Source organism: Periplaneta americana, chromosome 7 (genome assembly GCF_040183065.1).
Source record: "Periplaneta americana isolate PAMFEO1 chromosome 7, P.americana_PAMFEO1_priV1, whole genome shotgun sequence".
Classification (NCBI taxonomy): domain Eukaryota; kingdom Metazoa; phylum Arthropoda; class Insecta; order Blattodea; family Blattidae; genus Periplaneta; species Periplaneta americana.
In genome coordinates, this window is record NC_091123.1 from 41,405,256 (window position 1) to 41,433,061 (window position 27,806).

At 33.5% G+C, this 27,806-nt stretch overlaps 1 protein-coding gene across 7 annotated transcripts in view; it reads right to left on the reverse strand.

The window, feature by feature from the left end:
• The window catches only part of Msp300 (Muscle-specific protein 300 kDa), a 1,097,375-nt gene that overhangs the window by 280,642 nt on the left and 788,927 nt on the right, over positions 1–27,806 (reverse strand). For all 7 annotated transcript variants that reach the window (XM_069830616.1, XM_069830615.1, XM_069830612.1 and 4 more), the window contains 10 exons: positions 26,314–26,437; positions 25,906–26,102; positions 22,257–22,592; positions 21,777–22,052; positions 20,061–20,384; positions 18,705–19,013; positions 16,693–17,031; positions 16,383–16,565; positions 14,010–14,132; positions 13,099–13,247 (listed from right to left, as the gene is read on the reverse strand). In XM_069830616.1, coding sequence (XP_069686717.1) covers positions 13,099–13,247; positions 14,010–14,132; positions 16,383–16,565; positions 16,693–17,031; positions 18,705–19,013; positions 20,061–20,384; positions 21,777–22,052; positions 22,257–22,592; positions 25,906–26,102; positions 26,314–26,437 — 2,360 coding nt within the window. The remainder of the gene's footprint in view (positions 1–13,098; positions 13,248–14,009; positions 14,133–16,382; positions 16,566–16,692; positions 17,032–18,704; positions 19,014–20,060; positions 20,385–21,776; positions 22,053–22,256; positions 22,593–25,905; positions 26,103–26,313; positions 26,438–27,806) is intronic.

The window sequence follows — 27,806 nt, forward strand, 5'->3', positions numbered from 1 at the left end:
TTGGGAACTACAATCCAATGCTCTACCATTGAACTACTGTATACTACTGCTTCGCTATAATGTGTTAAAGTTCCGCTATTACAGAGAGTGAGGTGGAAAAGTCGTGATAATTTGTTTCTATACCAGCACGAACGAATGCCTGTCTAAAAAAACTGTGTATGATACACAGGGTTTGCTTCACTCTGTTTATGGTTTCGTTTCTCAAACATTTCTACTCAAAATAAAATGTAATTCTTAACACGTTTATCGTAAATAACTAGTATCATTGTAAATATTATAATACACTGCTCCGTCGATTTAGTAGAAAGTCAATGTTCACCTACTTGGATATAACACGCGGAGCAAGTCCCTTGCAATCGACAAGCATCATCTTTTGGTAAAGCAGTGGTATTCAATCTATGGTATGCATACCCCTAGGGGTTGTCTCAAAGAGTACGCATTCCACTGAATACGTTTGTAAAAATGCTGACATACAGTTTTTATTTTATTATACTTGTTGATCATAATTATTGCATTATAACTTCTTATGTAATATCAACTCTTGTTTTTCCTTGCTTGAATACCATTTTATGTAAATCATTACTATTATTATTGCATCAAAAACTATTGTATAATATAACTGCAATGCAGTTTGAGGGTACAAATATACTTTGGGGATATGCTACCACTGAGGTAAAACAAGAAAGTCAAGGAATGTTATGGACAGTAAAAAATTGATCATACCGGAATGGGTTTTAAGAGTTGTTAATTCATTGTAAAAAGCGAATCTGATACAATTAATTTTATTATTTTACAATAACAAATGAAAGGGCGAATGAATGAATAAATAAATAAATAAATAAATAAATAAATAAATAAATAAATAAATAAATAAATAAATAAATAAATAAATAAATAAATAAATAAATAAATAAATAAATAAATAAATAAATAAATAAATCTATACTAATAAAAAATCTGTAGCCGAAATTGTTCTGGTAATTTTCGATTTTCCAAAAATAATTGGTCCTAACATATACAATTAACCACCCTGAAACCGAAAATCGCTTTTTTGAAATTTTTGTTTGTCTGTCTGTCTGTATGTTTGTTACCTTTTCACGCGATAATGGCTGAACGGATTTCGATGAAAATTGGAATATAAATTAAGTTCGTTGTAACTTAGATTTTAGGCTATATGGCATTCAAAATACATTATTTAAAAGGGGGGTTATAAGGGGGCCTGAATTAAATAAATCGAAATATCTCGCTTATTATTGATTTTTGTGAAAAATGTTACATAACAAAAGTTTCTTTAAAAATAATTTGCGATAAGTTTTATTCCTTGAAAAATTTTGATAGGACTGATATTTAATGAGATAAATGAGTTTTAAAATTAAAATAACTGCCATCTAAGGCCGTGTAATGAATTAAAAAACAAATGACTTCGTCTATAAGGAGCCTTGGACAGCAACAATCGAAAGCTATGAAAGATAGCCTACAGATAATGTTTCTGTGTTTGTATGAAGTAATATCAGAAGCTAAATTAACCGATTTGTATAATTAATTATTAATTCACCATTGGAAAGTGTAGTTTCTCTAGATGGACATAATGCTATAATGTTTTACAGTAACTTCTGAGTGAATCGAGGACAGGTAAGATTAAAATAGCTTCTTATGCACAGAAAACTTGATAGGCTATTCTGTACATTCGTTTCCTGTATTTCCTAAAATAATTTTTATGACCAAATGAGTGGTCTCTGGATCAAAATGATCGCATTTTAATTATACAAATACAATTTAAATTAAGTAACATATTAAACGATTTATCCTTCTATCAAACACGAATGTTCCCTGGATCAAATGTCCTATTTTAATTATGTAATTACTTTATATTTATTTCTAACGGGTGCAGCGGAGCGCACGAGTACGGCTAGTAAATAAATAAATAAATAAATAAGTAAAGAAAGAAAGAGAGGAAGGAAGGAATGAGTGAGTGAAGTTAGGAATGAATGAATGAATGAATGAATGAATGAATGAATGCATGAATGAATGAATGAATGAATGCATGAATGAATGAATGAATGAATCAATCAATCAATCAATCAATCAATCAATCAAGGATTAAATAAATAGAAAATAATAAAATACATAAATATTACCTTACTCTCTCCAGCAATATCCTTAACATTTGTGCCGTTTTCAAGGCGTTGAATAATATTTACTTAGAAATATTCAGACTTGAAAGTGTTTGTAACACGATGCCTTACAGGTATTCGGGTGTTTGCATTCTCGTCACATCAATAGACCACGTTGTACTGTTTTCTGCTTCCTTTAGACTCAAACGCATTCTACTAAACAGACGGAACAGTGTAGATAACAATGGATATATGAGCCGTTCAGAGCAGAAGTGGTGTAAGTCAAAATTGAGTAATGAGTTTTAAAGTAAAAATTATGTAAAATACAGTGCAAAGTATCAATTAATATGTCCTTCGTGCTGCCCACTGACTACTAATAGCTTAAATAAATTGAATAATAATTGCTACTTTGCGCTGTATTTTACAGAATGTTTACTTTAACCCTCATTACCCATTTTTGACTTACACCACTTCTGCTCTGAACGGCTCATATCAAGAAATGTACAGTATTGTCCAAATAACAGAAAAATTATAAAATTTTACTCGTAATGTAATACTCTTAAATACAAAGAGATACCAAAACCCCACGGGCCAATACCCGTAATGGCAATAATTCTAAATCATTTTGTATAATGGTACTATAAATGAAATGGATAGCAGTGAGTACGTCATGAAAAGTTTGACCTAAATATCAGGAACTTGCAACTCCCCTTGTCAGTTTTGCTCTGCCCATGACGCATTTTCAACCACGTCAGTATACAATAAACTCAGCTTATCAGATGACATCACTGTCTATTTATGAAAATTCCACTCTCACTTGAAAAATAAATAACCGTAATAGCTGCTATGTTCCCAGTAATGTAAAGAACAAGACAGCAGATTAATTATGAAGTACGAGTATTCGAAAGCAAATCGTTCAAACGATAATCAGTAAGCCCTAAACAATAGTAAGTTATGGGTAAATACATAAATACATACAAATATAGCCTATGTACCACTGTACCATTTCAATAAGACAAATCCAAATAAAAACTGGTCTCTGAAATAAGACCCTTGATCCAACAACGTAGGCTATATGAATCAGACATTTTATCTACTGACAGCGAGATTAAACTGAATGTCAACAATATTCTTCACAAATGAGAACAACTTTATTCTTATTTCCTTGCATTTCATTATCACAGTAGATTTTCCATTATCGCCAGTTCTACTATCCGTCGTTCTGTATTTAACACCATAATAATATAATGCATTGATGCAATTCTCCTGGATAACTAACAATCGCACAATCTCAAGCATCCCGTCATTCGCCCAATCAAAGAAGGAATGTTATGAAACAATAATACCCTGAAGATAAGTCACTTCAGAATCCCAATTCTCCACTTAAAAAAACATACATTATAGTATTATACTTCATGGATTTCCATTTTTCTTAGTATTAGTACTAGGTAGATAGGTAGTATTTTATTTAAATAAGCTTTCAAATCCAGAGGTTATTCAACGTCGAAATTCAAAACAGGCGAGAATGGCCAATGAATTTTGTCTGGCGCTCACTGTTTTACTTAATTCAAGGAGGAAGAAATCCATCGTTGGCTTGAACCCACGAACAACAGATCCAAAGGCCAGCATGGTAACCGCGAGACTAATACGGACGACGTACTACGTATATTTCTTGAGACCACGAGGAACCGTCCTGTTGCAATAAAGTTTCTCTCACGTCCTGTGCGTACCTAACGTTTTAATAATAATAATAATAATAATAATAATAATAATAATAATAATAATAATAATAGTCGGCCTGCGTAGCTAGTCGGTATAGCACTGGTCTTCTGTGCTCGAGGTTGCGGGTTCGATCCCGGCCCAGGTCGATGGCATTTAAGTGTGCTTAAATGCGACAGGCTCATGTCAGTAGATTTACTGGCATGTAAAAGAACTCCTGCGGGACAAAATTCCGGCACACCGCGACGCTGATATAACCTCGGCAGTTGCGAGCGTCATTAAATAAACCATAATTGTTTTAATAATAATAATAATAATAATAATAATAATAATAATAATAATAATGATAATAATAATAATAATAATAATATTATTATTATTTTGACTTACTGTTCACATTTTGTTATGCCTTTTTCTTTCTTTTATATGTTGCATATCATGTCTCATTTCTACTGACTTGTTGATTCCAATGTATTATGATTATCTCCATCAGTTTTTTATGTACTGTATTTCGTAAATTTGTAGTGTTTTTTTTTTTTTTTGTATCGCAGTTTTACTCCTGATTGAGTGTTATAGGTATCCTACAAGCAAAACTTAGCTCGAACTCCTCGCGCCGCGCATGCTATAACCCTCTTACCCCCGTGTAGTAGGCTTGAGAGCATGCTGGGAACGGGAGCATACGTCATCTGCGCGAGACAGTCACGACCGCTGGTTTCTGCGCACTGAGTTTTCCTTGTTGGATGCCTATAGAGAAGGCGGTGAAGGCCGTATGGCCTTAACTCTGCTAGGTTAAATATCATTATTATTATTATTATTATTATTATTATTATTATTATTATTATTATTATTAGGCCTATATGCACATCTTTATTCCGTATTATTATAAGTAGAACGGCTACATTTGTTGATGTACTGTTTGTGAGAGCGTTTTATCAAGTTTATTACACATAAAACTTCATGCTTGCAGTCACCATAATTTATATCTTTTTTTGGTTACGAGTTTTCGTTTCTGTATGTTAACCACGAAATTCCGTAGGCCCGCTGTTCTTATTATCTAGTCATGTAACAGATTGACTTGGATTGGTTTTTTGAGGGCTGGATCTGGATTTGGCCCATTGTGCGATGACTGTCCAAGCCCGAAAGGTGGCCAGGGTGGCATTCGTGAATCCGTTGCTGACAGGTGGGCCATTCTGCCTCAGCCCTGATAGAACCAGGTTCCATTCTCATACGAGTAGCCAGGTAAGTCCCTGGATCCGAAGCCCCAACCCCTTAATATATATATCTATATCAGAAACCCGTACTACTCCTAAGATTTCACCCCAGCTTATTTTAGATGATAGATGAAATGAGGAAAGTGGTGAGTGTTGATAGAATGATAGAGGGAAACGGAAGTACCACGAGAAAACTCTCTGCAACATCTTTCTCTATCACAAATTTCATCACAACTTGGCCTAAGATCGAACCCGGACTGCCTGAATGGAAGACCAGAGCTATAGTGCTTGAGCCACAGAGCATGTCAGCTATTAATTTCTACGTCAAAGTGGGTAACAAAACACGGTGTCTCATCGAAACACAGAATTCAATGGTTGTTAAGCTTTCATGTCAAATATAGTAATAAATGTGACTTATATAATTATTTTTTGTTAAATTAAATCAATGTGACAGTGTTGAAATAAGTTTATTTAAAGTATAAACTAAAAGAAATACGTTTATGCGTGACTATGTTTTATATTTCGAAAGGATTCGTCACTGTAACATTGGTAAATTCTAAATGATTTGATAACCCTCTCAGCTTTGTGAGGCGAATTAATGATAATATTGAAGCTCCACTATGTATGATTATTTAAACATAATACGGGTTGGAGAGAATGACGTGACAGTGACAGCTAACAAATTAAGTGACAATGACTGTACCGGTAGTCAATCTCGAGCTATCCGGGAAGTCCTCGTGGAACTATAATTAAATTATACTTTAAAATTCTCCTTTTTTATATGTCAGACAGTGACGTCTGTTACATCGAAGTCCATTTTTATGAAAGCTCTCAATGTATTTTTATTGATTTAACTATGAAGGATTGTTTGGATATTCGTAAATGTATCCAACTTCTTATTGATTTACAAACTTTCTCATTACACTTACTCGAAATGATAAAGAGCTTATTGTTAAACTATGCCTACTTAAGAAGCTCTGAATGTAAAACTATTGATCGAGATTAGTGAAACTTAATATAAACATTTTGGAGATCAAGCATAAGAGAAACGATGAACAGATGACTATATTAAATCTACAGAATTCGGTGGACTACTGAAATTATTATGGATTCAAACTTAACCCAGTCAATAAATTAGGTAATATTACCAAATGTAAATTTTCAAATTCTAATTACATCTAGATAATGTTATTTTACTCACAAATACTGAATTTGAAGGAGTTAGGTCAATAAAATCTTAAATACTAATTTGGAAGAATTTCAATTAATTAATGTTTCAAATATCGCAATCACAAAATGTCATAGTAAAGTTCTCATCACCTACGCCTTAGAAATCTTTTAGAGATGTACTTCATCCTGGGATTCAAATTTTAAAAACAGATACATGTTCACGCACAATCAATCAATCTTCTTAATGTATCCAGCTGTTTGCTGACAACATAAAGTCCACTATAGTCCACTGTAGTCTATTCAGTTGTTGTTTTTCACGAGAATGAGGGGTATTTTGATCGGTGTTCATTAGAGATGCCTGTTGCTAGTAGCCAGAGGTGGAGTGTAGTCAATATATACTAAAGTACTTATTTGGAACACCGAAAGTCAGTCCAGTCAATCAGAGCCAAATTTAATATTGAAAAGAACCATATACTGTTCACGCACAAACACACATTATACAGTACATACATATTATTTTATCGTTAAATAGCGAATTAGTCATTTTAATGCACAGATAATTTTCGCAGTGTTGTGTAATGAAGAAAACTTGAACAAACCTTCTGTCTTGGCACTGAGACTTTTATCTAACTACACCAGATTAGTTTAGAGAGGAAATGTATAAATTCTAACGGTTGTTTAGGGATGGATCTAAACTTAATGATAACTTTGACGTTAATTCATTGAAATTCTCAAAATGTAGTAAATATTCACAAGTAAAACATCATTTCCTAACCGATTTTCAATTTGGTGAGTTCAGGTAAATGTGCTAATTACACATGAAATTTGTACCTTTAGCCCAGCTGCTATTCGACTTCATATGCATTGCAGTCTATACACTCATTATGCTTACCCTACGGTTGTTTATAGGCAAAACCAGCGCAGTATCTCTGTGTCTTAACAAGTATTTTGTGTTTACTAAGAATTACACATGTTACTAAAATTTGTGTTCAGAGTAAAACTAAACAATCTACGCACATTTCGAATCTGACAAACTGGATGCTTTCTAAGGTGTACAAACACCGTTGAATGCTTGTAGATTTAATATAATAAGAGAGTATATTTCAAAATAACTATAATTTAATGAAACAAATGACGTTGTCTGATACAGAAACTCTTGCATTTTATGTTACATTAAAAAAATTCGGTATGTGCACCCCCAGTGGCAGAGTAGCGTTTAACATGTAATCCACTTCCAACCAGATAGCAACATCATAATAGGCCCCAAATGAACTGTATGATTGTCTTAACAGCATATCGCATAGAGGCAGCAATTTATATAATAAACTTCCACAGAAAATCAAAGAACTTAACATAAGAAAATTCAAAAAAGAGGTAAAGAACATTTTATTAACACATATGCCATTTTGCAAAAATGAATACCTAAATTTAAAATTTTAGAATTTAACGTTTCTTGATACTGCCCTTGACCATTTATGTTTCAGGTAACTCAGAGTTGAAGAAAAGACAGGGAAAAGCAAAAAGAGAAGATACTAGATAGAACAGTGGAGACTGAAGATCAAGCTTGTCCTAGATATATATATATATTTTTTTTTTCTTCTTTTTTTCTCCTTTTTTGCATGTCACTTAATATTAAACTGTTAAATTTATTTAGAATTAAGTCTATTTTTGTATTATATTGTATGTTATGTCAATTTTCTTGTGTACTGACGACGCCATGAATGCTTGTAATTCTATTCGGCTAATAAAGATCTAATCTAATCTAATCTAATCTAATCTAATCTAATCTAATTGTTGCCATTGACATGAAAGGCCACGGGTGGTATTTCCATAAGCTGCCACAGATATCACCATATACAGTAGTACACAAGTATTTTCAATCGAAATCTCATACAATGAATAAATCGGACATGGCGTATAATAGAAGGTCAAAGTTGATGAAGATCGGTAAAGCACCAAGATTCTTCTAAGTCGATACTGATATTTATAATGTAAGGGTGTAGCCTATACATACCAGATTGTCGGAATAACAGCTTGTGAAATGTGATTCATATGCAGAACAGCGGGATATATTAAATGGGATTTAAAAAGGAACACGGATATTTTGCAAGAACTCAAAACCAAATTAATTCTGGAATGAATCCATCAGTATGAAATAAATTGGAAATACCATTTTGCAAGAATGAGCTTGGATCCTCAAAGTTTATAACTACACATCAAGAGATTGAAGATCTGTGGGTAGATCTGAAAAATGCTAGCATGAAAATTTCATAGACCGCAACAAGCTTTAAGACCTAACACTTGTCAGGAAGATGATGATCAAAGTATCAAAGTTCTATAATTTTTTTTAGCTATATAAAAATAGATCCATTTCAAGGGATCATTACTAAAAGTTTAAAACTTGTAGGTACGGTAATTTAAATACTAATAGGTTTACATATATTAGTTTTTATTTGTTATTTAATGGTAAAATAATATTATCTGCACATAATTTCAATTTGTTAAATATGGCACAACATCACACAAAAACCCTTTGGGCCTTCTTTAGAATTTCGAAAACTAAATTCTTTTAAGGGTTACGTTAGAGAAGGATTGTGACTATGAACATTTGTTTAAAGAATGTGTTGTAATGATTGAATTGTAAATTATTGTGGCTTTTTCTTTACGTAGATACGACGTTAAGTATTGTCATGCATTTTGGTAAACATAGCCGAGCTTCGTGTTTGTTGCTCTGATTGCTTTTATTTAAAATCTTCATTTAACAAAGCTGCGAAGTCACCTTAAATATACTTACTATTGCTTGCAAATACTTACGACGAAATCCAATTATTACTCAACTGCAGGTAGCTACATGTTACAAAAGCTAACACATGAGGACATCTGATGCAGTAACATGATAATCCCAATTTTTAAACATGCAGAATGTTAAAGAAATAAGTGCATATATATTTTCAATAATGTAGGGGATATTGACAGGAGAAAAGAAAACGTCCTTCATACATTTTGAAATATCTTCGTCATATTTTTATGCATTGAAAAATCATGCTTTTAAGTTTAAATAGTATCATATTTATTTTACGAAACAGCTTGAACATAGCAAAGGTTAATGACCTCTCACCGAAGTACGACACTAACCAATCAGCTATAATTACTATGTCAGTTTGAGTATGTATCTGACTTTCACAAGGATGATAGCGGAGGAATGAGTAGGAGATAGGTAATCGTGTCTCAACATGATCATATGTTATCCTTACAACACAGAAAAATAAATTGATAAAACACGAGAAGTGTAGGAAAAATCTCATGAATCTTTCCATGATATGGCTTAAGTACTAATACAGATAATTACGAATTTCCTATTAAACAAAATTTGTATTAAAAAGTTTTTCTTATATCAACTGTTGACCTTGCAGTTAAATCAACTGATAACAACAAATTCATTAAGATCTCCTGGCAGTCTAATTTTCTGATGTTTATATGTTGTAGATATATTGCTAATTAATGGTCAAACTGTTAGGATAAGGAGAAAGTAGCGCAGAAATTTTCAATCTATGTCCATCTCCTGTCAAAATATCTGCACTTATTTCCCTACCACTCTGTCTAATGCCAAGGGTATTATACCAGGCGATTCAGTAAGTAAGTTACAAATCGAAGTAGTGACCTATACTTTCGAATGAGATGCCTTAAGTTTCTACCAATAGATAGCAGTATTAACCAGGTGTCAAAGTGATACACGTGTGCACAAGCGAAACACAGAAGCAGTTGCAAAATGGCAGCACCTCTACACAAGTATACCATTGTCGAGCATGCGATTTTTCTGAGAAAAAGAATATTCCATAAAGAACTGAATGGTTCAGAACCATAGTGGGCCAAGTGCCATATATTAAAGACATAGAAAACAAAGGTTAAAATTAAGTTATAATCATAATTCAATGGAAACACATAGCAAGTAATATAAAGTATGCACATTAAAATTAAATGATATGTCAATCTTCATTAAACTTACCTTTAACCCTTACTTTCTCCGTTTTAAATAAATGGCGCTTGGCCCACTATGGCTCTGAACCCTTCAATTGCTGCCCTGTATTGTAAACATTGCCTATCATGTCAAGCTGTGCACAATTTGGTGCCGAAGTTCTCTGAAGGATGACAAGTATTGAACCCGAGTCGATTGGTCAGTGGAGATTGTTTTTTTTTTTATTGGGTTATTTTACGACGCTGTATCAACATCTAGGTTATTTAGCGTCTGAATGAAATGAAGGTGGTAATGCCGGTGAAATGAGTCCGGGGTCCAGCACCGAAAGTTACCCAGCATTTGCTCGTATTGGGTTGAGGGAAAACCCCGGAAAAAACCTCAACCAGGTAACTTGCCCCGACCGGGATTCGAACCCGGGCCACCTGGTGGAGATTGTTACAGAGGCAAATGTGCAACAGGTTAGTGACTTAATCCGAGCAGACAGGATGAAGGGAACGATATTCTACCCTGGATAGTCACAGGTGATCAGGCTTGAGTGCATCATTACCAACCAGAGAGTGTATCAATGATTAGATCAAGTCACCAACGGTTCACTCATGCAGAGGTGCCATCATCTTGCAACGGTTGTTTCTTTGTTTTGTTTGAGCACACATCGATCAACACTTGTATAACACTGCCATCTAGTGTTGTTAGCTTCAGGCACCTCATTAAAAAATGACTACTTCAATTTGCAACTTAGTAATGACTCTCTTTATATAAGAACATCTTTGCTCTGTGCTAAGCACTTTTTTTTTTTTAATGTATAAAAATTTACCATTATTAAAGGAAACGTACAGAAAGAAAATTATTCATTTTGTTATATGTTGTTGTTTTCTAATGCCAGGCATTTGACAATGAAGTCATTTGACCTCTTGCACTCCAATATTTTTCAAAGATATTATCATGACCAGCCACTGAAGCACAGATTTTGAGATTCATTTTGTTATATTGAAAATGGAAAATTCTCACATTCTTATTCAGAAAAAAAAGAGATTATCATCTTACTGAGATTTTATTGTAGTAATTGACCGGTCTTTCATAGTAGCAGTTCTCTGTGGTTTGCTGTGATTGGAAATGTACTATTTATTTTTTTATTTATTTTAGTAGGTTATTTTTGCACTATTTCTTACTGATTCTGAAAGCATTATTTTGCTTACATTTCAACTTTCGAAATACTGTACCTCATCATTCAAAAAATAATATCTGCACTTACATCCAACTAAATGTTATTCATGGATACGAATATGTGCAACTGTTTATATCTGTCTATTTTTCATATAACAATTCTTTAGAACTACTACTATGAAAAAGCATTTTATACACCTTTTATTAAACAGACGGGCAGAGTTTAACTATTTAGTGAAAACTACTTTTGCGACAACAACAAAGCTTAAGAAAAGGAAAGAAGATGTATGATGAACTCTTGAACATTAATTTAATGTCAATCAATTTTTTAAATTTTATTTTAAAACAGAGCATTCTTACTTCTTCAGCATATGGGCAGTGTACGCTACAATATATCATATCCATTAATGTAAAATCTAATATAACAATGCACACATAATCCTGGTGCGTCACATTTACGTAAAAATGTTTCCAATGCTTAAACTGAAATCCTCTGACACGTGTATGTTGTCACATTAAACTAAACATTCCATAAATTACATTAAATTGGAAGACAAAAACATTATAAATTAAATTTTTTCTATTTATAGCTGAGGTTCATTATAGTTTAATTCCTTTACTACAGGCACTATTGACTCAGAGTTTGGTGATTTTGTGGGTAGGCGATTTAGTACTTTTGCAGGAATGAAGAAAATAAATATTTTCACGAAATTATAGCCTCCATTACAAAATATATAACTAGATATACAGAATCAAGAAAAATTGGTGTAGAAGTACTCTATCATGTAATTCTGTGGTAAAAATCAAGATATACAGTATTTATATTTACACTAGAATTTCCAAGCTTGTATACTTTTCTCAGAATAATAGATTAAAATTGAGGATAACACTATAAATATTATTTAATGGTTCTCCTTCAAAGATGATGATGAAGCCTGTTCAAAATGAAGAGTCTCCAGTTCTGCTATTTGGGCTAGCAACTATTGTTTCATCTTATGGAGTGGCAGACACGGCTTCAATCGCAGATGTCATTCTTTTTGTTAATGAAATATGAATGAAGTTACTTTTTATATAATTCTGAACAAATTTCAAGATTATTGGAATAATTTCATTTTGTTCAAATGCCTTTGACAGCAGATTAAAACAAAAAGAAGATATAGTAAGAGATTGAAACCGAAATGCTGCTCTTATAAGTCAAAACTAACTTATTCTGTCAAACAGCAACATTAGAGAAAAGTGTAATGAAAGAACATGTACAAATTTAATAATATGCGAGAGAAGAAAATGAAAAAATTGGGAATTCATGTACACAGAAAAAAAAGTACCTTGACATTCACCAAAGAATTACATGGGGAAGTGAGTGTCTTGGCCAATTTTTCTTCACTTTGTGTATGTGTGTGTTTGTTAGTCTATATATCAGACATAATAATGTTTAGAATTATGCTGCATGTCAGTCAAATTATGCAGGCCTAACTTCCCAAAACGAATTATTATCGAGGGCTTTTAAAATTTATCTTTACATACACTTATTTCCATACCGTTCAGTGTCTATTTTTGTAATTTATCAAGGCGAAGAAGAAGAAGAAGAAGAAGAGAAGACAAGGTCATGTTATTTTGAATCACAAGTTGTGAAAAGAGAGAACTAAATGCTAGCTAAAAAATAAGAGCCAATAATTTCTAATGCAGTTAAATCATAATCTTCTTTCCAATTCCTAAGAAAAGTAATGAAAGAATCTGTACTCACTTCTTGTATGAATCAGTCAGCTGATCGAGTTTCCCCTTAAGCACAGAACCAGAGGGCTCGGAGAAGGCATTTAGGTAGGTAAGGACAGTTCCCGACAGGAACAGAACTTCGTGAGGAGAATGGTGACCCTCCACTTCTGACAGTAATTCCTGCAAATAGCAATGATTCCACAAATTAAATCCACGAGCACATTTTAAATTTATAATATATAATATTTTCTTTAGTATCGTCAAATCTGGTTGGGAACACTGGAGTTTCAACAACTATCTTTGAAAGGGAAACGAACTTAAAAATCCCTTATTATAAATTTGAGGCAACACTGAATGAAAACACTTCCTGACAAAATCTGTTGGCCATTTCTAACGCTGTAAAAATTCATCAATTTCATTAGCCTTCTTCGTCTACCAAATTAGGTAATGAATTCTACTTTACAGTTATTTCTATTTGAGGAGCATCGTTTCAAAACGTATTAAGTCCCCCAGTGGACGAAATTAAATTTGTTACTTTCTATTTATTTATCTTTCATGCTGTGAAGTCTGATGGTTCCAAGTCGTCATATTTGTAAACTGTTAAACCAGTACTTAAAAATGGTTTTGTGTAGTGTTTTGAAAACTTCTCCGGTTTACGAGTAATCCAGTTTTTCGTCGTTCATGTAAAAAAATTGTAAGGGGCACATAATACATTTTGAAACGATGCTCCTCATTTTAGTTTCAGACCTTCATGTTGAAGACATTGAAAACCAACGAAATAGTAATTTCTAGTAAATATCACTGGAAGAAGACGAATTTCTTACCTAAGCATACTAAATTTTAATGTAATTCATTAGTGAATACTTGAGTAGCAGCCTACACAATGATAATACTCATACAGTATTTCTAACAAAAACTTTGAACAAAATTATTTTAACTTACCTGGATGTTATGGATTGTTTCTTTAAGTTGAGCCTTCGATCTCACCACTGGGTCGAGATGTCGAGCCTGCTCTTCGAAGCCTGACATCTGTGACTCAAATGACTGGAATTTGGACTCGAATTCCTGAAGAATACAAATAGTAAAATATTTATGTGATTTTTTTTTTTCATATAGTTACCCTAATTTTATGAGAGTTTGACTAAATACAGGCCATGCTGCATTACTTATCCTTAAAATAAAACATAAATATAAAAGTTCTTGTAACGCATTTTAACCGTTGTATAATAACCTCAAATTAACATTTGTTAGATAGAGAAGTTATCTACCACTACGTAACATTTTCATTAAAATTTATTACCAACTTATTTTTAATATCACATTTATAATATATAGAGTAGTGGCAAAAAAAACTGGACCGGCCCTTGTAGCTGATACAAAAGAATCCTGTGCTGTGTATTGTGTCAAATTGTGGTAATTTCAATATGGATAGTGAAGCCAGAGGTATGTACTGCTATTTAATGTAAAAATACGCAGTTATCTTTGCCGAATGGAGGTAGAAATGATATTGATGCCAGATGAAAAAAAAATTATCAAAGTTTTTTCGTCTGTAAGTTTGAGGCACTGAAGGAAACAAAAGACGGTAAGAATCGAACAAATGCAATAAATTTCATTGTTACAATTAATTATACAAGATGCATGTGTTTTGTGACTAGCAAAATTTGAATCTGAAATCAGCTATAAGGGTCAGTCCTGTTTTTTTTTTTTCTGTACATGTACATGTTGATTTCAGTACTGTAGAAAACAACATATTCCCTACCACGTCAAATGTGATCGTTTATTACAAAATTGAACTCTTCTCTTAATTTTATTATGTCGCTCAAGTGTACAAATCGCTGTAAAAATTTAATAAAATTTATGTGACAAGAAAGCAATATTGTTTTCATCATATATAAGGCAAAGATGCCATTTTAAGTTCCAACTCTACACTATTCTCTTTCCTTCATTCAATTCCTCTTTAGTCTCTTTCATTTTTCGGAAAGTATTTCTAAAACAAATTTTAATGAAAAATTACTAAAATAAAACAAATTTGATGTATGAGAATTGACCCACACAACAGAACAGAAACAATACAGATATAGGGTATAATAAATTCAAGACCAACTTAATACATAACATGAGTAACGAATGCCAAGATAGGAAAATTCAGAATGTAGACCATCCATGATTGATATGGAAGAGATCCAAGATTATGTGGTGCAGTGTATTCCAACAGAAGTAACGCAGAAACACTTGAATAAGGAAATTTGATTCCTGTGTGCTGAAAGTACTTAATTTCTGTATGTAACTGAGATAAACGGAATTATTTTGTAAGAAAGTGTTTTACTGTACTTTTTCCTAAAGAGGGACGTTAAGCTCTATGCGAAGTGTGTATAATGTCAATGTCGGTACTCTTAAGAAGTCAAGGAGACATACTTCTTTCGATAGTTTCATAAAAAAAATATGGAATATTATAAGAAGAAAGTTTTCATTGATGCAATATTTTATCGGTGCAACTACAACTTTAGCATTTCATTATATTTTACAATAATAACATTTTCTGTGTAATTCCAATTACATGCACAAGTTCAAAATACTGGGTGTTCATTTCAAAGTGTGTCATGACGTCACTGTTGATGAGTTAGCGATTTGAAGAGAGTTTCAGCTTTTGTGTCAGAGAAGTTGCCTATTAATCAAGGCGTTCAATCTGAACTTGAGAACGTGTATGGTATAACTTGAACGTCGTAGCAACAGATGGTGGTCTGTACGGTCTGTGTGCTACCATAACCTCTTTCGAACTGTGTTTTGCGCGGCCAAGTCGTACGCAGGGTATTTGTTATCATCGGTTGCGTACGGCAACATTCCACAACACAAATCAAATGCTCCGTGTCCATGTTGACCGTCCAAGTTAATGTCAACAAATACGTAAGTAATCGTCTTAACCCTCTCCCCATATCCCGACAGTAAGAAAAAACTCACTTCAGTACATGTTTCGAACCAGTTCACATTCCTGCCACTACCGGCGTTACCGTACATATTGGTAAGTACTCTTCTGAATGAATGCCGTACTTGCTAGGCAACTTCTCTAGCATATACATAATACACCTCTGCGGAAGTGTAGGAAGATTGAATTCTCTAGGCTCATCGACTAGCCACATGACGGCATACAGCGAGCCATGACACACTTTGAACTGAACACCCAGTAGATAGATACTAAAAGACTGAAAGATATATTCTTTTAACAAAACATTGTCTACAATGGGGGGGGGAGAAGAAGAAGAAGAAGAAGAAGAAGAAGAAGAATGAATGAAGGAATGAATGAATGAAAAAACTCACCTCCCAGTGTTGAGCTAATTTTGATAATGTTTCTTTCCTGCTTTCCAGGCCACTGACTAAGTCATTCCACTCTTGATTAATGTTGGACAATTGTTTTTCAATTTGTTCTCTATTTGCATGATCTGCTTGCCTTGTGATCTCTCGCCCACGCTCATTCAGCAGATCTATCTCTGATTGTTGGTTCTGTAAAATAAAAAAAGACACTCAAGTAGTCAATTACATCCAGATTAGTACAAGGATTGTCAAGAGAGAAACGCATGTTTATAAATTCAATTTGTCAGGATATGAATATTACTTCCAATGTTTGTACCTGGATATCATTCAAGGCGTGAGTTATTTTCTGGATGTTGAAGTGAAGACCAGCAAGAGATGACACAGGCTCATCTGTGAATTGGGTACGAGCAAGCACTGTCTTTATTTTATCAAGAGTCTGACAATAGTCTCGCCAAATCTCCATGTCTTGTTCTAGTTGAGCTCGACGAGATCGAGCTGAATTGAGTGTGTTCTTCAGCAGCTGGGTATGCTGCTGCTGTTCACGGCTCAGTTCTTCCTGTTCTGATCCTGTTAGTGATGGCCAGATACGATCAGCAGCCTGCTGAATCTGTTGTGATACCAATTCTCTAATAGATGCTTCACTGCTGAAGAAGATCTGGAAAAAATAATATCATAAAATTATAAATATATATCATATATTTAAGTACATGATATTTATTTTCAAATACAAATATAATGCTTGTTATTATTATGATTAATGTACGGGATGGGTGGAGGTCTTCAAATGTGTGAATTTATATCTCTGGAGATACCAGATAATATATATTAGGTATAGACTCAGTTTCTTCATAAATAGACCAACTCCGAATAAAAGAATTGGGTCTTGTCCTAGATATATTCGCCTGGATTGCTCCTTATCATGTACTTTACAGAGAGAAATGTATCTGGCTGACAATTTCCAATTGGTAGGCCTACCACTGAAATTCTTATGTCACACTTTTAATTAAATGAAATGGTATGATGTGGGGGAGAAGGTAGGATGAAAAGAAGAGTGCTCTTAAGGGGAGGCAGAGGTGAAATTTTCGAACAAAACTGAAGAAAAAATGAAAATTTGGTTTTTTCCACTTTTATTATCTTAATTTTGATATTCCGATGTTAGTTTTTGATTTTGTGCCCTTAAAAGTATGAAATTAAAACCAAGATAACTGTATTACTACGGTATATTATTCCCATAATAAACTAATACTTATCATTATTTATATACCTTCTCTGAACATATAAATAAAAAGAAATATTGAAAATTTCTTACAATATGGTGCATGGAGCATTTTATATCAAATGATATAAAGTTTTATAAAATTATTAATATTTACTGAACTATTGTACTTAGAAAGTTGAAACTTGGTATGTCCATTACTAATAACATACTTAGTATCCATGATCAATTTCAAACAAATCGGATAAATTTTGTGGATTTTGAAATATTTACCTCTGCCTCCCCTTAAATGAAATTTATGTAGTTCAGAGAAACTGGGGGAACCTTGGAAAAAACTTTATCCTACGATTTTTTCCAGCACAAATATAACTCTAGTAACAGCAGTTGATAAAAAAATATGAGAATATATAAAATAAGTATGAATAATTGTTTTACGTAATGTATTGATGTGGAAGATAATTATATTTAATAAGGTAAGTTTATTATTTTTACTTTATTTATCTAGCTTCCACGGCTATCTAGTGGCTAATCTGTGGACTCAATACCACCATACTCCCGATTTAAGACTTGTATTGAGCAAGCCTGTGATCCAGATAACACAGGAGTTTTCTTTGAAAGCTCCAGTTCTCCTGTGGCATCCCAATAATTTTCCATCAACATCTCATCTCATAACGGGTGTAGGCCTAGTATAGGCAGTAACTTTTCGGACATCACATATTGATGTTGTATGTGTTAGACTATTCAGACTTATTTATTTACTACGCCAATTAAGGAATCTTGTATATATAACTACTTATTATGAATTTTTAATAGTATTAATAGTAATATTAATAGCATTATTAATAGTAGTAATAATATAATGGTGTGTTGGACATTTGTGCATGTCAATAGCATTGTTCAATGTTCACGATAACAATAACAAACCAACTAACAAAACAAACAAAGAAAAAAATCCATTACCCCATTGGAAATCTAACTGGTGACCTTTCAGGTTATAGTGCGACACCTTAACCTTGCGTCTTCTCTGGCTATTACTATTACCACCATTAGAATTTTCAGTATTCTTAATTATTCTATTAGTACCGGTAAGATTATATCGTTAATGAACTTGCCTTGTGCTCTTCCAAGTCCCTTATCACATTTTGAAAATCGACTCCAAATTTACCGGTCTGAAGTTTAATTTCTGCTTCTTTCACCCAGGCATGAAGCTTATCTTTAAGAGCAGCATACTCAAGTCGGAGTTGTCTGTTCGTGTCTAGATACTTTCCACGCTCTTCTAATTCCTGCGGTAAAGTTGTAAGCAAGGAATTTGCCTCACTTAGCTGTTCCATTAATGAGCCAGGCATTCCTTCTTCATGTCTTACTGAGTCTTGTACAGCTCGAACTCGGTCCAAGTAACTGTTGACATTGTTTGCCAATTCCTAGAATTAAGAAAAAATCACCATTGAGAATAGGTTATTATTTACATAATTAAAATTAGCATTAAAAGAACTTCATTTGTTTTTAGTTCATTTTCACGAATTTTAAAGCAATATAATAGCGAACAAAAATTACTTAGAACTTCTACTTGTGTCCACCAGAAGAAAGAAAATGCATATTCTTGAACATGCATCTGACATTTTCTCAGGACATCACCTGTGTTACTGATCACAATAGAAATTACATTGTAAGATTATACGTATAATACCATAATTTTGTCGGTAAAATGGAATATTAAATAAATATGGTGTTTCGGCTGTGAAATATAGAAATTGTAAATTTATCTTTTGAAGAGGTGGAGAAGTTCAAATATCTAGGAGCAACAGTAACAAATATAAATGATACTCGGGAGGAAATTAAACGCAGAATAAATATGGGAAATGCCTATTATTATTCGGTTGAGAAGCTTTTATCATCCAGTCTGCTGTCAAACAATCTGAAAGTTAGAATTTATAAAACAGTTATATTACCGGTTGTTCTGTATGGTTGTGAAACTTGGACTCTCACTTTGAGAGAGGAACAGAGATTAAGGGTGTTTGAGAATAAGGTACTTAGGAAAATATCTGGGGCTAAGAGGGATGAAGTTAAGGAGAATGGAGAAAGTTACACAACACAGAACTGCACGCATTATATTCACCTGACATAATTAGGAACATTAAATCCAGACGTTGAGATGGGCAGGGTATGTAGCACGTATGGGCGAATCCAGAAATGCATATAGAGTGTTAGTTGGGAGGCCGGAGGGAAAAAGACCTTTAGGGAGGCTGAGACATAGATGGGAAGATAATATTAAAATGGATTTGAGGGAGGTGGGATATGATGACAGAGAATGGATTAATCTTGCTCAGGATAGGGACCAATGGCGGGCTTATGTGAGGGTGGCAATGAACCTCCGGGTTCCTTAAAAGCCAGTAAGTAAGTAAGTTTGGGCTGTGAAAAAAGGCATCATAATGATTATAATATACTCGTATTAAAATTGTATTGTTTACCTTGTGCTTCTCAATTTGTTTCTCAACACTGGCAGGATCTCTATCGAGCAATGGTCTTGATCTGACAGTAGCTTCGTTGGCATGCAGCCAGTCCAGTACAGCTTCCAGTTCTGCAGCCAGCTTCTTGTGTTCCGCAGCTGCTATCTCGTGCTGTTCTCTCTGCTTTTCTACTGCTCGCCTCAAGGCTTGCAGCTGTTGCTTCAATGATTGCAGTTGTTCTGTTACACTGTTACGGTCTGCAGCAGATCCTTCAGCTGCAATCTGCTGTCCTTTGTCAGTTGCAGATGCCAACATAGCCTCACATTCCTGAATCTTCACAATGACCTGTAATTCATGAAGGGTATTATTTAATGAGTTTGTCTTCATATTCGGTGAAAACATTTTATTGAAGAATAATGTTACTTCATTACCGAATTCTAATGAGGCAAATTGTCACGAGAAGTTCATTTTATAATATTCCCTAAACAAAATAACCTTACATAATTAAGGTTTTATGAACTCATGAAAATTTTTTCATGAATGTGTGAAAGTAAATGCTGGATCATAGTCATGAAAGTTGAAGCAATAATTCGATCTAATGAAATTAAACTGTTAAGAGCAATGAAGGATAATAACACACATTCTACCGATAATTAAAACATATTAAGTAAAGACATGTTTATTTACAGAACATAAAAAAAATGAAGATATCACAAAAGAATTGGGGGAAAAGGTAGAAGTTTACAAATAGCTTGCAGAGAATGGACAAAAGTTGATGCCCAAAACTAATACAGAAATACAAATAAAAAGGATCAAGAGATATCCAGACAGACTAAAAAAGCACAGGGTTATTGACATGAAACAGATAATAGAGCCTGGATTGTAAAGTTGTTGATATGATGATCATGGTTCCACGCCGTAGAGTTGTGGTCTAAGGCAACATGCCTAGGACTAAATTACTGAATGTGTGTTGGTTCCAGTCCTCATGGGGAAGAAATTTTCTCACGAAATTTACTGTGGTTGCAGGGTGGAGATGATGATGGAGATGGTGATGGATGCAAGGACAGGGATAGAGACGGTGGTGGTGGGGGTGGCGGTGGTGGTGGTGGTGGTGATGATGATGATGATGATGATGATGAAATTTGGAAACAGTTTAAAGGTGAAATGCAGAGTTTTATGTTATCTTTTATATTAAAAATCTTACCTTACACAATATCTTTATTATTTGGCAATTTTTATAAATAAGAGTTTTGAAATCAAGTTCTTGCTTTAAAATCATTGTATATAATATTTCATTTCAGAGTTCAGTTTAAAGAACTTCAACAATCATGACTTTAATTGTATGAAAATTAGATTATGACTATCGGTATTACAATGAGTGTGGTGTTACGTGTGACATAAAATGATAAGTTTGTTCAATCACTAAATACAGGTATGTATCTGTAAAACTGTAATCTATTACAATTCGAAATTCACCCCAGAATCAAATGTGTAAAATAATAATTACATGATGTAAATACAGAATGAACAACAATATACAAATGATAATATTGCAATGCATGTAAAAAGAAATTATTATCAATCTACCAATTACAATGTGATAAGGATTTCAATTGAAATTATTGGATAAACTCTAAGGAAAATGTAAGCTTTCCAGTTCATGAATTCTTTGCATCTACCGACATCGCAATCATAGATTTGCGATCTATAAAATGGTTACTAGTTTCCAATACTTACGTCATCATATTTCTTTATTTTTTCTTGTACGGTATGTCCTCCTTTTTCGATGTCACGGACCACTTCCGTATATTTGGTGATGAACGTCATAATGTCGGTAATAAGTGCAATGAATTGTTCGCGTAACAGGAGCAATTGCCGCAACTTTGCAATCTGAGACTCGATTGCTTGGATTAGATCGTCCTGTTGTTGATTTATACCCTGCAGCTCACCCATACTTCCCATTTGTAAATCACCCAGCTTAATTTTATTCGCCTTTAGATCGGCGAGAATATTCTAGAAGGAAAGAAACGTTTGATTAAAATTCAAATGTTACGTCTACCACTCACAAAGTTTTCTAAAATAATTGCCCTAAGTTTTCTAAAATAATTGCCCTATTATTTACAAAAACCTTCATATTTCTACGTATTACACAATACTGAACTAAATTACTCTTAAAATTTAAAGAAAGTAAGCTTGTTATAGAGAGTATTAACATACCTCATAAGAGGCCAGCATTCCTTGCACATCTTCTACCTTGCTCCCAACTGGCCGGTTCAGTTCCTTCAAAGCCTTCTGCATATCAGTCATAAAATTAACACATTCCTCGACTTTGGCAGCAGCTTCTTTACACTGTTTGATTTGATCTTTGAGAGCTTCTGATCTGTCGCGAATAATATTTGAAATACGACCATGTTTATCCTTCATGCCGTTTAGTTGTTCAGAAAGAGTTAACTTGTCCGCTTCACTAACTGTGGGTAGAATGGCCTTGCCTTGCTGAATGATTTTCTCAATTTCATCCCCAATCTTGCCAGCTTCTTGATTTAGTTTGTCGTACTGTAAAAATCATAAAACATTATTATTACTGATATTCATTGTTATTATCGTTGTTAAATTACAACATACTTGCACTCAGAAATTTAAAAATCACCTAATACATTATAAAGATAATGTTTAAATGAAAATAACAAATAAGCTTAAATTTGTGTAATGAAGTAATTTTTTTAGATAATTACGTAAATAAACATTTGAAGTCCGGTATTCTAGAAACTATTTTTGTATGAAGTCCTATTACAATGTATTAATGAACTTCTCTTCCTTTTGACTAAATATTATGAGAAAGAACGCCTGAATTTATTGCACACTGCTGCATAATCCTTTTCATAAACACTGGAGTTTTATAAACATACGTATATCACATAACATAATGGTATCCTGTAACATAATAAGGCGTATGGATGCATGGAGGTAGAGATCACATGCTTTCTTGACCTCGGCATGAAGAGGTGTAAGTAATGATGTGGTTAGCACCACGCTCCGGAAAGAACCGAACAAAAACCGTCCTGGAAGTTATGACGAAAAAAATTCTGTCATCTGGTGGGAGCAAACCCTGAAATTTCCAATCTGCAGTCTGTTGCTCTACCAATTTATTGAGCTACTATGGCTTCAATATATGCGTCATTCGAAAATTAGTGGCAACACTTTAATTAAGATCAAAAACGTATTTATTCATAACTGACATACACTTCTCAAAAGTTATCTCCTCCAGTATCACATATCTCTGGAAGGCGACAGATGCCATCCATAACATCACTTTGCTCTAAATTTCTAATTGACTACTCTACAGCTGTTATATAGCCTGTATAGTTTTAAAACGTACCTCTCTCAGTGGTTCTTTCATCTTACAAGGAGAGGATACGCTCTGTATATCACCGAATTAAATCAGATTTTGTGACATGAAAGTACAAGACACACTGTTTAAAGTCATACCTGGTAAGGGTGGCCAATGACCCCTCGTTTTGGAAATATTGGCTATTGTTTATGACATACTTCCGTTATTTGCCTAATAGGGGAGCATTAGACTGTGTAACGGCGTAGCTCATGTGGTTGGATGCTGAGTTGTCATCCAGGCACCCCGAGTTCGAATCCTAATGCCTTCTCATTTTTTAAAGCTTGATATTATTATTATTATTATTATTATTATTATTATTATTATTACTATTATTATTATTATTATTATTATTATTATTATTATTATTATTATTATATTTTAATTCACTTTCAGGTGTCAGTTCCTATATTCAAAGCCATGTTGAAATATGCGTGGTATGCATCAAAATTGATAAATGAACGAGAAGTGTTTGTGAATGTGAAGGATATCTGTTTCGCAGCAGAAGTGGGGAAAAATGTGTGTGACTGTGGACAACCTTCTTTCAATTGCTGTGCAGGAAATATGTGTATTTTGTGTGTTTTTATGACATCATAGTGAACTGGATACAAAATGAAATGGAATAGCTGCTACAGAAATAGAACAGACACCAGTGACACGTGAGCAGTGTTTCATTGTTTATCCTTTACAATACAATGTTAGTTAATTAGTAATTTGTTTAAAACATGATGAAGCATTCAATAGATTGAGAAATGTGATATAGGTATGTAAATAGATAACTGTGATCACAATATTAATCATTATTAAAAGAAAAAATATAGGACCAGTTAAGATACGAACTCAGGTTGCCTGGGTAACAACTCAGCATCCAACCATATGGGCTACGCTGTTACACAGTCTAATGCTTCCTTATTGAGCACCTAACGGAAGTATGTCACAAACAATAGGCAATATTTTCAAAACAAGGGGTCATTGGCCACTCATATCAGGTATGACTTTAAACAGTACGTCTTGTACTTTCATCTCACACAATCTTATTCCATTCGGTGATATACAGAGCATGTCCTCTCCTTGTTAGGGATAATGTTGTAATCACTTGTATCCGGAGAATATGGAGGATGGTCTAGAATTTCCCAGTTCTTCTTGTTATATAAATTAACCACTTGGGCACTCACGTGACAATGAGCACCATCGTGAAGTACAATGGGATGGGTATTCAAGAGGTTTCAGTGCTTCATGCGCATTGCTGGTTGTAAATGATGCTCCAAAAGTGACTGTAATATGCTGCGTCCATGCGCATTCCAAATTGAAGAGTATATGGGAAAAACAATCGAAGTCACAATTCTCTTAAGGGTAATATGTCATAATCTAATTCAATATATTACGAAACGAGAATGCGGATGCACTAGCAAAGAAGTGCAGCACTGCTACTTACAGACCTGTTACTAAATCTACATATTACTCTGTGAAAAGATTTATTAAATCTACATACTTAGACTTCAACAAACAAAATTTGATAACCCAATCTCAAGGGAAAAAATGAAACTCTCTGCATCATAATCCACAGTTAATTCCCGATTTACCACGAAAATCGTCTGTAGCTGCATTTAGATTGGCAACAGGCCATGATTGTTTGGCCAAACACCTGCATAGAATTGGAATATATCAGTCCCCTAACTGCCCATTGTGCAACTGAAACCAAGAAATGGATTCGGAACACCTCAAAATCTGTGCTTTAGTGGCTGGCCATGATAATATCTTTGAAAAATATTGAAGTGCAAGAGGTCAAATGATTTTATTGTCAAACGCCTGGCATTAGAAAACAACAACAACATATTACTGAAAAATTTATTTGCTTTTCTTATGAAAATTGGTAAAGGGGAATTCACCACGGGCACAGTCATCTTTTCCTACTTTTTCATTAGGAACAGTAATAAATTTTGCAATAATATACTGAATTAGATGACGACATCACCCTTAAGAGAACTGTAACTTTGATTATTTTTCCCGTTTACTCTTCAATTGGAATAGAACGAACCTTCATAAACAACATTGAACATAATTGGGTAATTGGGGGGAGGTTCCTACTTTTATCTACATTTTTCCGGCATTAGAGCATTGCAGATAACAGTCTTATTACTACAGTCATTCTATATAGATATGGATGAGATTATTACCTTATAATTTACAGATGATAGATATTAGGCACCATACTACCAGCCACTAATTTTCGAATGTCCCACATATGTATACGCCAAGTCTAAATTTCTAACATCTAAATTCAAAGTCCAATGATTAACAAAGTGCCGGTATATTCAGGGTGTGTTTATTCATTTAGATCCATTTAGCTGTAATGTATAAGAAATTATGACGAATCTTGTGACGAACAAAAATGGCAAAAATAAAAGTTTGAAAAAATTATGTATTTTCATAATGATTTTTGCCATGTTAAATATTATGAATGTAATAAATGTGGTCTACCTTAGACAGTTGCTCTTCTAGAAGTCCAACATTTGGTGCTCGAATTTCAGCTGATGTGGCAACTTCGGCTTCGTTTAACCAATGCTGACACCTGTCAACATCTGCTTCAAATTGTTTACGACCTTGCAGAAGATCCAGAAGAGAAGCCAGCTTATTATCGGCAAGTTTCCTCAGAGCTTCATATTCATCAGTTACAGCTGCACAACACATAAATGTAACAGTTACAACATCAATGCACTCAAAGCAAAGTGAAATAATTTATTTATCTAAAAGTTCAGTGAAATTAAGTTCACACATATACTAACACACAAATAATATAATTATATTTTATGCAAATAAATATCAGCATTCTCTGTTTTATAACATTATTTAATCCTATATAATTACATAAATATTTTCATTTTATACCTTGCATAAGAGACTGTAACCTCTTCTTGTCAGGATCGTTGCATTCTTTCAGCAATGCATTGGCTTGCTTCTGAATTTCACTCAATCTCTTTCCATTGAAGTCCTTGATGTCATTATCAAAACCCTATGCATTAATTTTAACATTAATAAAGTCCTATCCACTCTTCTAAAAATTACAAAGATGTTAAAGAATATTATACACCTCTTGATACCTATATCTTGAATGATAGCAACTATTGGAAGTGGTGGCACCTATTGCGCATGCCTTACACTGATTTCTACACTTTAGCTAAAACACATCAATTGTATTAGATGAGATACGTGATCAATGTTTGTAGTTTGCCATATATGAGCGCCCATTCTTAGTTTAATTCTAATATTCACTAATGTCATCCAGCACTCAAAATATACCGTGAAATGTGTAGACAAGCAACATACCTCTCTGATCACATGTTCAACACAATGTAAGGGTACCATTTAAGATAGCACAGAACCAAGTGAAGAAAAGACACAATCACTTGGAAGGGAATTAATTTTGACTTTGTTGCCAGAAATCGAAGCGGGACTTGTAGCCATTACCATGCTTCACTGCAGTTCTTTCGTTGATAAAGTAATATTACTTTTTTAGATAACATTCTGCGATTATAGTTTACATTGTAGACTTAATATAAACTACCGTAATAATGTAAAAACCATTAAAGTATCTTCATCCAATATATGTGTTTCATTCCGAAATTTTAAATATAGGGAAATTTAAAACAAGCATAGTAACAGAGATTGAAGGGGGAAACAAATTACAGTAAATATGTTAAGAAGGAAAATGAATGTTTAATTCTGTACTGGTATATGAAATAAATTTCCCTTATTATCGACAAAATGCAGAGTAAAATATCAGTTGATTGCACTTGTGAAACTGTGTAGTGCTGAAGATTAATTTTTTATGAAATACAGTATATGAAATACTACAAACCAAGGTAAAGTGCCATACAGGAATTTATCTTATTCCATTTAACATCATTGCACGAGTTGTTGAATACATACCTACTGTAAAAAAGCAATGAAAATAATTTCAAGTTGACTAAAGTCGTATGCAACCTCAAGTCATAACTAAGTTCGTATGTCACAAAATTACATATTATTAAATAACCTAAATTGATTATTATACACAAGTTTTATGTATTATCATTATTCTGATTTTATGAATAAAGAAATGCTTGGAGTCTTTAAGGTATCCTAACCTCCTATCTTTCATTAGTGCTGACTTCAGATTATAATATATTCTTGAATCTGTCTTAATGGCTGGATAGTAAAGGAATAAAATTGATCTTTAATAATACCAGTGTCAGGACTATTACAAAAGGTGCGGTGTGGTGAATCTTTAATATTGATTTTGTGATATGCTGCTAAACAGGTCAGTTGTGAATTTAGTCTCACATGGGAAAAAACATAGATCACTTATGCAGTCTCTAGGTAATGCAATATCCTACAGAAAA